This window comes from Colletotrichum paranaense, assembly GCF_030867605.1.
Source record: "Colletotrichum paranaense strain IMI 384185 chromosome Unknown Scaffold_4.1, whole genome shotgun sequence".
Lineage (NCBI taxonomy): Eukaryota > Fungi > Ascomycota > Sordariomycetes > Glomerellales > Glomerellaceae > Colletotrichum > Colletotrichum paranaense.
This window is the reverse complement of record NW_026848962.1, coordinates 2,807,974-2,822,988: the sequence shown is the minus strand read 5'-3', so window position 1 is coordinate 2,822,988 and position 15,015 is coordinate 2,807,974. Positions and strand designations below refer to the sequence as shown.

Genomic DNA, 15,015 nt, shown 5'->3' with positions numbered 1-15,015 from the left:
AGATAGAATCGATAAGGGGCTTCCAGGAGAGACGAGACGGGTCAGGGTTCAAGACAATTGCTCAGTGAGGTGATGCGATGGGCGAGGGCATCTCCAAGTCGCACAATGAGGGCCTCAAGTAGTGAGAAAGGGCGGCAGGCTGCTTCTTCTGCACGATGCTGCAATCAGTTCGAGGGTCTTAGATGCCGCTCATTTGATGCATCCAGCCTGACGTTGAACTGTTGAATGCAAGTGCCCGATAGATTGATCAAAGGCTGTTGACGTGCAGTTTGATGGACGTGAATGGCAACGCGCGACGTCCTCCGTTTGCTCTGCGTCCATTTCCGGGAGATAAGTACGTACCGCCGCTCCAACCAGTCTGGTCACGTGCTGATCCTTGGTGTTAGTCATCACTCGAATGATGACTAAGGTAAGGTGAGGGATGTTCCCTCCGCGCGCCTTGAACAACTCCGTCGATATTGCTTTGCACAAGCTCTACTTTCTCCTTGACTTCTCCATTCGGACCTCAAAATTGGACTGTCTCGAATCTTCTCAGTGTTTTCCTTCGGTATCTTCGAATGGCCCGCCAGGAAGCGAGAAACTGCGCCGCACGAGACCAACACGAACAGGTTCTAGCGAAGCCGTTAGATCCAAGCGGCCAGACGGAGCCCCCCCAGTTCTCGTTCGGCGGTGAGGCTTAGCATCACGGAGGGAGTCCTCCAAGTAATCAAGGACCACAGTTACGCTCGCCCATCTCTTGTCACTTGTCAGATTTAGTCGCACCACAGACTCAACACCCCAGATTGTCCAACTATTGGAACAGTTTCCAGAGTTTCGGTTGCGACCGGGGGAACCCTCGCTGCCTTCGCGGGACCAAAATGCATTCCTGCCGCTCTGTCAACCTGACTTGGGTCGTTTGGGTCTCCGACTTGGGTTCGATTGTTCCTCAATGTGCCACCCCGTTGTGCGACAACTGTCGCCATCTCCTCTTCAAGTTTCTCTGATAATCGTTGGTGTCTCCTTTGTTCCATCGATATTCTAGGTCTCCTTGACAAGGATCTACCCCTCGCCCTGCCTGCCATCAAGCTATCAATGGGAAAGGCAGCCAGGCTTGCGCTTCTCGCATCAATACTGTCAACTTGGCGCTCCAACCCCTCATCAAAGCACGTCTGTTATTTCTACGAAAAGACAAGGGAGCATGTCCATAAACACGGTGACGCACGTGGCTCGAGATCGATGGGAGGTTACGTTCACAACACCATGACACCACAACACGCGCTTCTGCTACTGAGATGGGATCGGCGCTACGTTTCCTTTTGACACAAACGCGATTGCTGACATGTTCATGCATTTAGTCCGCTCAGTGCTCATATTCAGACAATCTTGCCCCGTTCTGTCCTTATCTTCCCGCGTGGGGCATGGTACTCGACATTCACTCTATGCCGTCTCCCCCACAAGTCCGCGAGACACGACACCTCGATCGAGGCACATACCTCGAATGTTTGCGTCGTAATTTCAACATGTAACCGATTTCCCGGTCCTTACGCTCCGCCACGAGTCTCTACGCCGTCTCATTGCACCAACTCCACGCCATCAACGTCGACAAGCCCTCTGTCGTGGACCGACTCGGCCTCCGGGGTACCTACACCATCAAATCAACGTTGCCTTTACTCCAAGACGCTATCGTCGACGGCCGGCACTACCCCAGTACCAGAACTAGGAATGTCTCGGGAGTCAAAGACACCATTGGCGCCGCCACAAAGTTTTCAACAAATTCGAGGTCGTCTACATCTCTACCTTCGAAGCTGGCCTCTCGCTCTATCGCCCCTATTCAGCTCTAGCTCAACCCGTCCCCCTGTTCACAAAGCCGTTGACACCATGCGAGGGTTCAGCCAGAGGCGTTTCGAAACAAGTGGCTGCTGTCGCTGCGCTACTTCGCAGGCGCACCTGTCAAAACCACCGCCGTATTGATCCTTCGTCCAGTTATTGCGGCTGATCTGAGACATGATCGAGCAATGTATTCGGCGACGAGACTGTTCCAGAACTCGGCTCTTTGCGGGCATTTGACGAGAATCCACTGAGGGACATCAGCATCGACAGCGACATCAACCTCGGCTGCCGGCATGCCCGCCGTTGTCCTTGACTGACGAGCAAACAAATAATCCGATGAGGCAATGGTGGTCGCACTTGAATGTGCGTGTGGAACACTCGGTCGTCGGTTGTATCCGCTGGATGCAGTTTGCACGGCGAGGTTTGACAAGCATCACTTGCAGCGCATACGCGGACATCGGTGTTATCTCTCGTCGCTTGAAGCGTTTGCTTCATCTCAGTCAATGTTTTTGATTTGCGTATCCGGCCCGCTAATGTTTGTGCCAGCTACATACCGAGATCGAGGTTCTGGGCCACGGTCCCAGGACTGTTCAACCGCTTCGGAGCTTGAATATCGTTTAGGGTATTACCGACCTCGCTTGCCATCCATGCTGACTAGGAGACGGGCGTATCGTGGTCATTCGCCTGTCTTATCCTCGATAGTCGGCATATTTTCGTCGAAACCCGTCGGAACACACCTCGTCTATCGCGTGCGTTCTGGCAGAATTGTAATGAACAGCTTTGTCTTCTGTGTTTGTTTCTATATGCCCGGCGTGAGGGGCCTATGGCTTCTTCGTCAAATCTATGTGCAGACTGATAATGCTATGCCATGCTCCCGTTTCTATCTATTAGTCTATCTATTATAATAACACTCTACAGGAATTTTCTCATGCAACTATGGTCCTTATCCATGAATCGACTCTGGTTCGAGGTAGACCGATAGCAACTAAGTTCAAGCCGTTACTTCCCTCTTGATACACCCTGTACTCCATATCATTTCGATGCCCAGCGATTGGAATCGGGCATTCATAGTGTCTACGCAATGCACATCAAGGTCGCTTTTCTCTCTGAAGTCGTCATAGTTGACCTGAACAACCTTCAGATTGGGTAACGTGAACAAAGATTCTTCGGCAAGCCGCCTGAGCTTTTCCTTGCAGTTTTGGTCTGCATGCAAGATCTCAACCCGACGAATGGACGCTGGCAAGACTTCGGCCAACCTCCATTCGGTGTATAGATCCACTCCATATTCCAAGAGAACTGCTCTTGGGGTATTGTCGATTGCCGCTTGATCAAATACAAGCTCCTCTAGATGCTCAAAGGAGCGGAAAGACCAAGCTATCCCGCCAGACGCAACTTGCCGGGAGTCTGCCCTAGACGACCGACTACAATCGTGAGAAAGACGCAGTTTCCGTAGAGTATGGCGAACCGGGTCAAATGCCTGAAGCAATTTTGACATATCCCAATAGTCGAATCCCGAGTTGCGGTAGATTTCTTTGGCTGTGACTGCCAGCTCCTCCAAACTCGGGCAGCACTTCACCAATAGATTGAGATCTTCAAAGCCTATCTCGCTCAGCGACAATCTCCGAAGATTGCCCAACTTCAGCGTCCAAGGCTTCACGAGAGTCCAAGGACTTTGACCGTCGAAGAGACTGCAATGCATTGAATGCAAGTTTTCAAGATTTGGCGCCGCGGCGAAGAGCGCAGAGGCCTCATAAATGTGATGATTCTTCCTGACGCCCCTGAGAGCAATTGATCGGAGTGCAGGGAAGGAAGCCCGACTATCTCTGATATGCTCATAGTCCACAAAGCTATCACGGGCTATGAGAAGCATAGCGAGGTTCGGCGATAGCAGAATTGCCAACTCCCCGAGCCAGTGGTGAATCTTCCGTCGCTGGATTCGCAACAAAGCTTCTGGCTGACCGGAGAACCCACTCCATGTTTTCGTTTGGAGATAGCCCCTGCTCGGAGCGTGCCGTAGCGCGCCAGCATCTTCGGTCGCTTTGATGAGGAGTGGAGCTAGTTCTGGCGTGCACCCTCTGATCACGTCGTTCTCTACCAGCTGTAGCATTCTGATGTGAGATGCTAGATCCGGACGCTGTATGATGCTGCGCAGGAAGACGGGCAGCTTGTCTTCGTATTCGTCGTCTTGTGAGGGCTTGCTAGGTTGTGCTCCGATACCGCAACCATGCCTTTGAAGTAGCCCGCCCGTGGCGTAGTCGTGGAAAAGGAACGGCTGGGCAACAGCGCAAAATCCTCTGGAAACGCGACAAAGTCGTGATAGTGCCCTTTTGCTGAGTCGATAGTCGTCGCTTTCGGCGTCAGAAAAAGTCCCTGGGTGTTGACAGTGGAAGCAGAGTAATGAGCAGATTTGCTCCACGAGCTCGAGAGGCAGCGAAGCCATTTTCTGGAGTGTTTGTCGAGTCTGACTGTTTTACAGGCAAGGTGTTTGCTTCAACACTCTCCACCGCTCAGGGTTCGCCATGATGATAACAAGTGCGAAGTCGGCCATGGGCCGATTGAAGTGCGCAATTATATCTTGCGATTAGCATGCTCGACTTTTTTAATAACGCGTTCGGGCGGGCGTGGCGGACGTGTACTACAGGGATGCCGGCTTGACAAGGTTCACCTGTGTTGTCAAAAGTCTGCTGTTTATATATGGGTGATGGTAATTACCGGCCCATTTCGCGGCGAGCCTTGCCCTCTGTGAAGCTCTCGGGAAAGAGTCATGAGATTTAAGCTTTTACGATAGCAGACCGAACGCTTCGTACAGTGATATCATTCCGGGTCTTCCGGTACATTTTCATGCTCTGAGCGACGGCAAAATGGCACGCCAGCGCCGGCGCCGGCGCCGGCTTTCCACGGAGGCCGGCTTAACGCCCCGCAACGTACAATAAAATCGCGATGCGTCCATGATTCTCTGCGTAGACTTGATCTGGTGGAGAGGCTGTTGAGATCCTGATTTCTGCTTTGTTCTTGGAGGAAAGTATTTGGAGCTTTAACTTAACGACTCTTATTCTTTTGACCCAGCAACGTCGTTTCCATTGTGAAGGACGCAGTGACACTATTTATCCGTCACTATCAGTGTCAACTGCAATGCGTAAGCGCAGCTACGGCCCAGCATTTGAATATCAAGATGCACATGCATCAGACATTGACAACGAGCTTCACCAACTCGCTGACTACCCAGACACTGGACTACGCTTTACTCTATTGCCCGCACCAGACGGTTGCATTACTCATGTTCTCTGAGAGAAAAGTAAAGCCGAACTCCGTCAAGCCGCCCAGGAGACTTTGACAAGAACTTCCATGACGACTAAATTCGTGTATGTTGGTCATAATTTGCGTGGTGATTCTCAAATTGGTCATGCAACTTTAAGATCAAACCTACTCAGCTTCTGAAGTTGGCAGCCCGTCGTCAATGGCCGGAATTGTGCCCTTTTACCAGTAAGATGCATCATTCGAAGCAAAGGTTTCGTCACTCTCCAAGTGCAGATTTATACACAAGTAGGGCCGCCGTTGCGCCGGTGCAAAGCTCAATATCCTGGTATCAAACTGCCGATGTGCACGAAAGGAAGAAAGAGGCGAAGCCTATTGCTTGCACCGAAGTAGAAATAAATTGATAGAAGAGCTTTTTGTAGCGCCAATACCACCTACGAACCAAGAAGAATGTTCCTAGATTGAGAGATCCAGTCGGAAACTCGGGGGACAAGCCGCGAGCAAAGTCTACCTAGTAAGTTGAGTGCGAATTCCTCGGCGAATCAGTCTATTCAAGGATCTTCCCCAAAGACAGCTTTTACCACACAAGCGATCATCAATTCAAGCAGCAACACAGAGAGCGCCTTTGCCAGTTTCGTCGCGCCAACCATCAACCGCTATAAAGGCAACGTGTGCGGCGGTTTCGAAATCCATCTATACGAGCGAATGACTGGCAAACAGTCAAGAGCGCGCCAGCCCAAGCACGGCCCCGAGTCAAGATCTAAGATAAACGCGTACAAATGATGCCTTGCGGTCTCTACGCCGCAGCATACGTAGCGTCGAGAGACCCCTTAAACCCTTGGTCAGCAATCTGGAATCTACCTATGCGCCTTCTTAAAGCCTCGAGCCAAGCAATCGGGTCATGCATGCCACGCGGCAACTTTAATTATGGGCGTTACGGGTAATCGCGCTTTAGCTAGTCGGCTTTAATCTCACCTGTAATACTCGATGTAGCATCTGGGGTGTGGAGTTCCTCAGCCATTGTCTCGAGTTATTGTGGCGATGCAACTGGCGTTCGAACCTTATACGCGTATACGTCCTCACTAAACTCCGCGTATATGTCAAAAACCAGTTGCCGAGCCATAACGAATACATGTAAACAAAAGTCGAAGAATATACAAGATGAATTGTTCAGTTTCAAATCTTCTACAAATTTCCAACTTCACCACCTCATCAGACCTAGAACCGCACTCATCGATCATCTACAATCAGACCGAAATCCGATCCACCGCCCGTCAAAACCGCCGACTCAGCACGAAGATCTTACAGTAAACATAAGGAAAACGATTATCGTCACCATGGGCATCCGCGACTTCTTTGACGGTCGATTTTTCGATACCAGATACAAGACCAAAATCCACATCGCGCAAGTCGCCCTAATGGCACTGGCCATCATCCTCACCATCTGGCGCATGGCCATGCCGGTCCCCTTCACTCGCGGCAACATCATGGCCCTTACAATGGTGAGTTCTTCGTGGCGGGGGAAACTTTGCAACGTTCCTTTTCGCAATCATTGTTGTCGAGAATGAGACTAATACCAGACGATTACAGGGTTTCAAGTCTCTTATCATTATCGGCTACCAACTTCTGACGACTCATAAGGAGCGCTTCAAGAAGTGGGCTTCGCTCAAAGCCAACGCTATCCTCAATACAATGGAGATTTTGTTCTGGTTCGTCGCCTTTGGTCTGTTGTGCCAGGCGAATGGAAGGTTCTGCACTGGTGGAAGCTGTGCTCTCAGCTGGATTGTGACTCTCATCGTCATGGTGTTGATGTAGGTTTCTTTGCCTCTGCCCAAAGGCAGATCCGGCTCTGTTTAATATCAAAACGCTGACATATTCGCACCAGTGTCCTTGCCTTCCAGACATCGGTCGTGTCCATCAAGGACTACCGGTACTGGAAACACTTTGGCATCAACCGAGAGACGGAGACTAAAGCAGCTTACCCGAGACCTCAAGTCTGAGATCTCGGATTTACACTAGGTGCAGGTAGCACTACGATAAGGATCGCCTTGAAAAGGCCACAGTTGAAGGATTGCTGTACGGCGTGCTTCGCTTTGCCTTGAAGCGGACTAGTGTGGGAAGAAAGTACTCCGCTGGTTGTCACCACGGACAGGCTGATCGGAGGTGCAAAGTTCATGAGTGATGGAACGTGAATCACGGAATTACGGCTGCGCCTAACATTAGGGAAAATATGGGTTGACTCGGTGGTTGGTTTTATGGCCGGGGGTCTCGGCTGATCCGTATCTTCGGGTCTTCTTAACATTAGCGATCAGAATGCGGGGCCGAGCCCGGAGCAGGCGTTGTTTTCATATCCACAAAACAAGACCGCCCATCCGGAATTCGCCAATTCTTAACATTAGGGGAACGGAATCGAACTAAATAGGCGGGGTAAACCGCCAATGACTCAACAACAAAGGTCTCGTTTGATTTGGAGGGGATTTGATTCGTCTTGATCTGTCCTTATCTGCCCCGATTTTACCGTTCTTCCCCAGCCGACCTCGCGGCAAAGCTGTATTATTATTACGGGGTATTTATGTTCAGCATCATTCCCAACCCTTACAAATTGGCGTGATTGATACTTGACATTTCACAGCAAGGCAGTGCTACCAGCAACGACAACTTGCATCATGTTATTGAACCCGCTCTCTGTGGCGGCTATTCTTGGAGCCCTTTTGGTGTTCTACCTAGCACGCTGCTATTCATCCCCCTTGTGGAGAATCCCCGGGCCAGCACTGTCCAAAATCACCTCAATCGCCCTGAGATGGCACGAATTCGGCGCAAATCGAACGCTATACATCCACTCTTTGCACTTGAAGTATGGCCCGGTCGTGCGAATCGCGCCCAATGAAGTTTCATATACGTCTTATGAGGCTGTCAAGGAGATTTACGGATCACTCGGAAGTGGTTATGACAAGCATCGTTTCTACAACCTCTTCAAGGTTTTCGGGCGCAGGTAAGTGCCGATATTACATGGAAAATCTTGAGACGGCGCTGACCGTGAGTTTTGCGCTCGTGATTTAGAACCATGTTTTCAACCCTTGTGAAGGGCGATGTAAGTTACCTAGCTTTATGACTTGTCTGAGACAAAAAATCTAACTTTTACTCAGCACGCGAAGCGCAAGCGTATCATTGCCGACCGCTATGCCAATAGCAATGTGGTGAAGCCCATAGCGCTGAGCGGTATTGAGAAGCGTGCGGAAGAGTTTGTCAGGCAGTGTGCTGATGCAGCAAGTAGAAGTGTGAATGTCTATGTAAGTTCAAATCTTCAAGCACGAAGAAATGGCGGCGAGTCCTGTATCAGTAACACTGACACTGTTGTCCCTGATCACCAGGTCAAGCTTCACTCTTACGCTTGTGACTGCGTGACCCATCACTTGTTCCACCCCTACGGAACCAATAGTCTTCAGAAACAGGAAGACACGGACATGATGGAGCAAGTCACGACGGACGATAGTCTACGAAGTGAGGTTTCCCGAGTTGATATGCAGTGGGTGCTTGCTAACCCTCAACTTACCAATCAGACCGCCTTATCCAGCATCACTACCCCGTCTTTTACCAGTACTTCTCTAAGATTCTTGACCTGTTCTTCGATCCACGAACCACGCCCCTTGCTAAGGACTTCGTTGTTAATGCTACCTCCAAAATTGATCCCGCGCCGTTCACTCTGTTAAGCCGCCTTCAAGACAAGAGGGAAAGCGGCAGCAGCGTCAACCAGATGGACGCCATTGACATCGCCGCGGAATGTACGGATCACATGGTAGCTGGCATCGATACAACGGGTGATTCGCTGTGTTTCTTGTTGTGGGAACTGTCACAGCCGGCATCTCTTGAGATTCAACGGAAACTCCGGGAGGAAATTCGAGAGAATCCAGACGCCTCTTTTGACAAGCTTTCTTACCTTGACGCCGTGGTTCAAGAAGGCCTCCGATGCTATCCTGCGATTCCAATGTCCCTACCTCGCGTGGTCCCACCGGGAGGAAAGACCGTCGATGGCTACTTTGTTTCTGAGGGTACCATCGTGAGCAGCCAGGCATACTCGGTTCACCGCAACAACGATGCAGTCTTCCCCAACCCTGACACCTTCAGCCCTGAACGCTGGCTATCTCCCACCGGAGAAGCCGAGAGGAAGAGACACATGTTTGCCTTTGCTCATGGTGGAAGAGGTTGTGTCGGAAAACAGTAAGGGCTTACACTACCTTCCCACGGACTATGGGCGCGAGCTTATGCTAATCCCGAAACAGTCTTGCATTGGCAGAGATGAAAATCTTACTCCGTGGCATATACGGACGATATTCCACTGTACCAGATCCTTCCATCACTCCCGAGAGTATGCGATCTCACGACCAGATCATTTCTGCCCGGCCATACGGACAACGTTGTCTCTTGCGATTCGTTCCTATTGCGAATGAAGAGGCTGTATAAGCGACTGCTGGTCACTCCTCTTTGAACTGACATGACGGGAACATGTTTGAAATCGCGAGATGAGTGACTAATGCTCAAGTCGTGAAGAGGCGGACTGGAGATGATTGTAGTAGCGTTCTGAACAGTTGTTGGTCAACAGCGCTAGAGCTAGACCAAGCTGAGGTCGTCTCTGTACAAACGGACGCTACAAAAAACTTTTTCTAGTACGAGTTGATCACCTCCAGCACGAATCACTTCCAAGCTATCCGTGACCCGTCCACCATTACTTCTTGACTGAACTAGGATTTCTGATTATCTTGTCAAGTTCTTGGCGAGACAATCTCTCCTGAAAAGCGACCTTGGGTTTCATCCTTCTGAACGATGTATTTCGTTCAAGTTGTACTCAAGTCTCTTACCCCATTGCGTCGTCAAAACCCGAGGCGGGAGGCGGGGCGTGAACGCAACGGTTGTGAGTCAAATCATCCTTCAAGAGTGGAGTTGGGGTCTGAAAATCACGGTGGCCTTGGCCACCGGGTAATCCCACCGAGTCAGTGTCGGCTGTTCATTGGAACCTTATTCATTGCTGGCGCTGTTGCCATGGATGGTGCAAATTGCGTAGGATCTCTTTTCAGCGTCGGTGCCTTTTGCTTCATGGCTCACGGCCAAGCGTGACGAAATCCGACTTGATAGTGGATCACCAGTGTCAAATACAATTCATCGCCTTGCGAAAGAGTTTGAACCAGCGGTGAAGGCACAGCTTCGAAGGCAGCGTACAGAGGTTCAAAATCCAGCTGCTCAACGAAAAATATCGCGCATTCAATGCGAGAGCGAGCGCCTTTGATCAAAAGTTCGAAAATGACTTCTCGTGACTATTCACAATAATGAGTTGACGTGACGATGTGAAAGCTTGTCTCGGACGGAGAATTGCGCTCGCGAGGCCGGCGGAAATAGCGGGCGCATGCAAAGGTTTTTGTAATGAGTTCAGGCTCATTTTACTCAGCCCACCTTGGTCGCAAACTAGTAAATTGGCATTTCTTTCTCTAGCTGTCACTCAGCCCTGGTAAATCAAAGCGTTGAACTCTAAGAGAGAGCCTTGACCTAATCCTTGCTCAATAAGGTTGTGATCCACCGGACGGTCCGGGATGCAGTGCCTTTCGAAGCACACAATCATGGCCAACATGCTGCAACGGGACCATAATGTAGTCTGTATCTCGACCAGGGCAAACGGTATGAGAAAGACGATCAAATCAGTAGAGGCAGGATTGTACTCCGTAGTAACCAAATACCCGCAGAGTCCGGGCCCGACCTTGGACTCAGAAGATGTTCGTCTGTTGATGTGGAGCCGGTTATTCAGAGTTCGTGCCCTTTAATCAATTTGACTTCATTACCTCTTTGAGTCAAACTCTCCTTGGTGATTGGCCTTGGCTCCCAACTTTACCGGACCGCCGGGCTCAGTCGGCACCTTTTGCCTTGGAATACGGCATGTACGGATATATAGCTTCTATAGTCACCACGCCTTAATAATGCGGTCTTGGAAAGAAGCACATCTCCAGTCACTCCTTTGATTACCCAGTCATTCTTTTTCCACAACTCCTCTTTGCAATGCGTTCTCACCTTTTGTCGCTGTGCGCTTTCAGCGCCACATTGATTAGTGCTGCTCCCTCCGGCCTCGGCTGTTATGACGAGTCCGCCTTCAAACCCGAGGACATCATCCAACGCGACGTTCTCGTTGTCGGAGGTGGAGCTACCGGAACCTACGCCGCCGTCCGTCTTCGGGACCAGAACAAGACCGTCGCTGTCGTAGAGCGCGCCGACAAACTCGGAGGCCACGTTAACACCTTCCGCGACCCCGCGACCGGCGCACCTATCGATTACGGCGTGCAGGCATTCATTCAGAATGACCAGACAACACAGTTCTTCGAGCGCTTCAACGTCCAGCTGAACGCCTCCGCTCTGTCTCCTTTCCCGAGCAAGATTGTCGACTTCAAGACCGGTTTCGTCGTCCCCAACGCCACGGCCGTCGACCCCAATACCCTCGTCGGGCCCCTGGCGAACTACCTTTTCGCCACTCTCAACTTTGACTTCTTGGCTGAAGGCGCCTACGATATCCCCGAGAACGTTCCTGAGGATCTTCTTCTGCCCTTTGGTCAATTCGTCCAGAAGTACAACCTGACCGAGGTTGTCCAAGTCGTCTGGATCTTCGCTCACGGTGTTGGCAACCTTCTCGAGACCCCGACTCTGTATGTCTTGCAGAACTTTGGCCAACCCCATCTTCTCGGTCTCTCCAGCGGCTACCTGTACGCTCCTGGTGGCAACCAGCAGGTGTACGACAAGGCCGGCGCTTTCCTCGGAAACGACGTCCTGTACTCCAGCACTGTCGTTGCCTCCAAGCGCTCTGATGATGGCGTCAAGGCCGTCGTTGCCACCTCCACGGGCCGCAAGCTCATCAAGGCCAAGAAGCTCCTGATCACCATCCCTCCTACCATCCAGAACCTCGCGCCCTTCGACCTCGACGACTCTGAGACTTCCGTCTTCAACCAGTGGGAGAACGTCCCCTACTACGTTGGTGTCGTCTCTGACTCTGGTCTTCCTGACCTGACCAACTTCCTTAACGTCGATATTACGGCCCCTGATGCCCTCCCCTCCAAGCCCTTCGTCTGGCGCCTGGAGACCGTCGGCGTTCCTGGCTACCAGACCGTCAAGGTCATCGGTGAGGCTGACTCTACCAAGGCCCAGGGCTTGGTCACCGATGCCGTTCGTAAGGTCGGAGCCTCTTCCAACAGCACCTCTGCGACTGGCGGCGAGTTTGCCGCTTGGGAGGAGCACTCCAACCTCCAGCTTCACGTTTCTACGGAGGCTGTCAAGGCCGGTTTCTACCGCGACTTGTACGCTCTTCAGGGAAAGAGAAGCACATACTACACCGGCAACGCTTGGTGCTCTGACTACTCTCCCCTGCTTTGGCAGTTCACTGAGAAGAGAATTCTCCCCTCTCTGTAAAGGAGATTTTGTTCATAGAACAGCGTAATTAGTAATTTGACATACCACTGCTGCGAACACCTTTCTTGGTCTGGTCAAACCAATGAACCTCTATCATCCATCTTTAGTGCTATCACCCACTGAGCCTTGACACCTGAATAACTTACAGTTTGAGTGACTACTTAGTCTCCAAGAAGAATGTTTTTTGGCTCATGGCTCTTAATGTCACGCCGCGACATTATATACGTGAATGGATGCTAGTACGGACATGTGACTAAAAGTTGGCCCCCTGCCATGTTTCTCTGCACGAGTTTCGAATTGAGTAATTAGAGCAGCGCCCCTATAGTATACTCCATTGAGCTCACAGAGATACAAATAGGTCCCTGCCAAACCAGCCTTGAGGATAGGTGCAAGGTCTGAAATCTTCCCGTCAAAAGTTTAAAATAGCTTTTTTCGTCCTGCTTCTTCAATATTCAATGAGTTTTCAAGTCTAACAAGAATGCTCAGTGGAGTTGACCTGATACTCTACTCGTAAGAAAGAACTCAAGATTTGGTCTTATGGTATGCGAATATTGTTGTCCAGGTCCTCTGGCTTATATTGGCATTATAGAAGTGACCGAACGTTAGACATAGAATGGCCCTCAAAAAGGGGTGCCCCGTTTATGGATGAGCATCAGACATATGTACACATTAGGGCAAATGAATATATCGGCCAGCTAGTTGACTCTAATGTTTCTAACAAAATGTGCAGTCATAAGATCTTCTATCCTGCTCAACATCGGTTAGTCGCATTCTCCCATGTTTCTGGCCCCGGCGATGCTTCACCAACAGGGGATTTAGTTTAGTAATCCATTCACACACGAGTACCGGAGCTTTTAGTCAACGTGCTCCAGGAATTGCGATTTTGAGGTGGATTAGCTAGAGTGTAGCATTATCGATCTAAATCTAGGCTCTCGTCGCTGATTATCGTCTTCGTGAAATGGGAATTTGTGCACCTTGCCTAGGTAGGGCACTTATGTCGTAGTCACGGTGACCTGGTCGTTCTAGTACACCAGAATAGAAGCTATTACCGTGATACGTCATCGTCAAGCATGGAGGGGCTCTGCTTGAGGCTTCGTCGCCACTCGTTCAAGTGAGAGGCTTCAAGACCAAGTGTAGGTGCCAAGCTCTCATCTTCCCACCTCTGAGACATGTGTGGGGTGGTCGAGGCCCTTGCTGTATTTTGGGGCACCGTATTAATGCTGCAGTGATCACATTGTTATGCCTTAAGCACAAGCCTACTACGCCCCTCTAGAGATCTTTGAATTAGCACCAACCCCAACTTTACAGACTCTAACGGCGAGAGGGAGAACTCAATGCTCAAAGCAACGAATTGCTCACATTGCAGAACAGAGCACTCGGCATTCAAAAGAAACATCAATCCTGTTCCAAGAAATTGGACACCCAGTCCAAGAGGCCATAGGAGACGCCGAGTTTCATGATGGCACTCGACTAAGCCTGTTCCTGCAGCCTGGGAAAACCTTGAGGCTGAAGTGATCTTGGCAGTCGGCCTGTCTCCGAGAGGTCGGCCTCTGATTTTACGATTAGTTGGCGGCGCTGCGGACAGTCCCGTCCCCCGGACTCCGTGAACCGGCCGAAATGGTGTTGTGGGGAGCTTCAAAAGCCACGACCAATAGAAATACCGATGCCGGCCTTCGGGGAGTTTTCATTGGTTCTTTCCATCAACGCATGAAAGGCGCGCCTAATCCATGAAGCATCAAGTCGCAAATACACCGCTGCCAAGGCCCCCTGTCAGAAGGTTGGGGGCTGGGTCAAGCTTGGTCACCAATAATTCCACGATCCGCCGGCGGCCTAATATTCCCCGAATGAGCCTATTTGGGAGGTGGGCAGTGGTCTAGAATGGCTGCTCGAGTCAGTGAGCATACTTTCTTTAGCAACCTGTCAGCAGTTTTGGTTGTAAGCGAGGAAGCACGTGTTTCAGTCCAAGCCCGCAAACTCCGACAGAAACAACCAAAAAATTGTTTCGGGTGGCCTTTGATGGGAAACCTCAGAAGATGGACAGACTTTCTTCAGCGGCTATGATTTGATGATTTGACTGTAAGTAGCAAAGGCTTATCCAGTATGATAAAATATCGCAAGGCAATTATGTCAGAGTAACATGGTCATTCGCATATGCTATCCGAAGAATATGTCGATTTATTGAAGAAAACGAAAAGGCAGCCACCACTTTCTTCTCTTAGTTCCACATCGCTCGTGACCCAAAATAGCATGTTTTAAAACCACTTTACGGAATAGCATACCATCTCTCATATATGTCGTCCGTTAAGGTCACCCTGTCTGACATGGATACATAGTCTAAACATGGGGCTCTCGAGCCATTTAAAGTATTTAGTAGGGCTGGGTGCGTGCGGGGGACGTAACATACACAGAGGGGCAAAGTGCCAAGAAACAATGCATTGAGTGACTGGCCTTGACATGTTCAGCTCTTTACTGCAGGGCCAGGTAGTATGGTTCAGCTCTACAAAGCAGGATTAG

General features: G+C 50.5%; 6 protein-coding genes across 6 annotated transcripts; 4 read left to right on the top strand and 2 right to left on the bottom strand.

The window, feature by feature from the left end:
• Positions 1-1,962: 1,962 nt before the first annotated feature.
• On the bottom strand, positions 1,963-2,304 carry CPAR01_05952 (uncharacterized protein; the record flags this gene model as incomplete). The annotated part of the gene is made up of 1 exon (XM_060490227.1): positions 1,963-2,304. One exon carries the CDS (start codon positions 2,302-2,304, stop codon positions 1,963-1,965), a length of 342 nt encoding a protein of 113 aa, XP_060351693.1.
• Positions 2,305-2,800: 496 nt separating this feature from the next.
• CPAR01_05951 (uncharacterized protein) lies at positions 2,801-4,249 on the bottom strand (the record flags this gene model as incomplete). The annotated part of the gene is made up of 1 exon (XM_060490226.1): positions 2,801-4,249. One exon carries the CDS (start codon positions 4,247-4,249, stop codon positions 2,801-2,803), a length of 1,449 nt encoding a protein of 482 aa, XP_060351692.1.
• Positions 4,250-5,605: 1,356 nt separating this feature from the next.
• Positions 5,606-5,773, top strand: CPAR01_05950 (uncharacterized protein; the record flags this gene model as incomplete). The annotated part of the gene is made up of 1 exon (XM_060490225.1): positions 5,606-5,773. A coding segment is annotated over one exon (168 nt), but the record flags the coding sequence as incomplete, so codon positions are not given.
• Positions 5,774-6,401: 628 nt separating this feature from the next.
• CPAR01_05949 (uncharacterized protein) lies at positions 6,402-7,064 on the top strand (the record flags this gene model as incomplete). The annotated part of the gene is made up of 3 exons (XM_060490224.1): positions 6,402-6,566; positions 6,655-6,875; positions 6,950-7,064. 3 exons carry the CDS (start codon positions 6,402-6,404, stop codon positions 7,062-7,064), a joined length of 501 nt encoding a protein of 166 aa, XP_060351690.1.
• Positions 7,065-7,730: 666 nt separating this feature from the next.
• On the top strand, positions 7,731-9,525 carry CPAR01_05948 (cytochrome P450; the record flags this gene model as incomplete). Its single annotated transcript, XM_060490223.1, has 5 exons — positions 7,731-8,056; positions 8,125-8,155; positions 8,211-8,565; positions 8,625-9,282; positions 9,345-9,525. The coding sequence occupies 5 exons, from the start codon at positions 7,731-7,733 to the stop codon at positions 9,523-9,525; spliced, it is 1,551 nt and encodes a 516-aa protein (XP_060351689.1).
• Positions 9,526-11,106: 1,581 nt separating this feature from the next.
• Positions 11,107-12,501, top strand: CPAR01_05947 (FAD dependent oxidoreductase; the record flags this gene model as incomplete). Its single annotated transcript, XM_060490222.1, has 1 exon — positions 11,107-12,501. One exon carries the CDS (start codon positions 11,107-11,109, stop codon positions 12,499-12,501), a length of 1,395 nt encoding a protein of 464 aa, XP_060351688.1.
• Between the last annotated feature and the right edge of the window lie 2,514 nt (positions 12,502-15,015).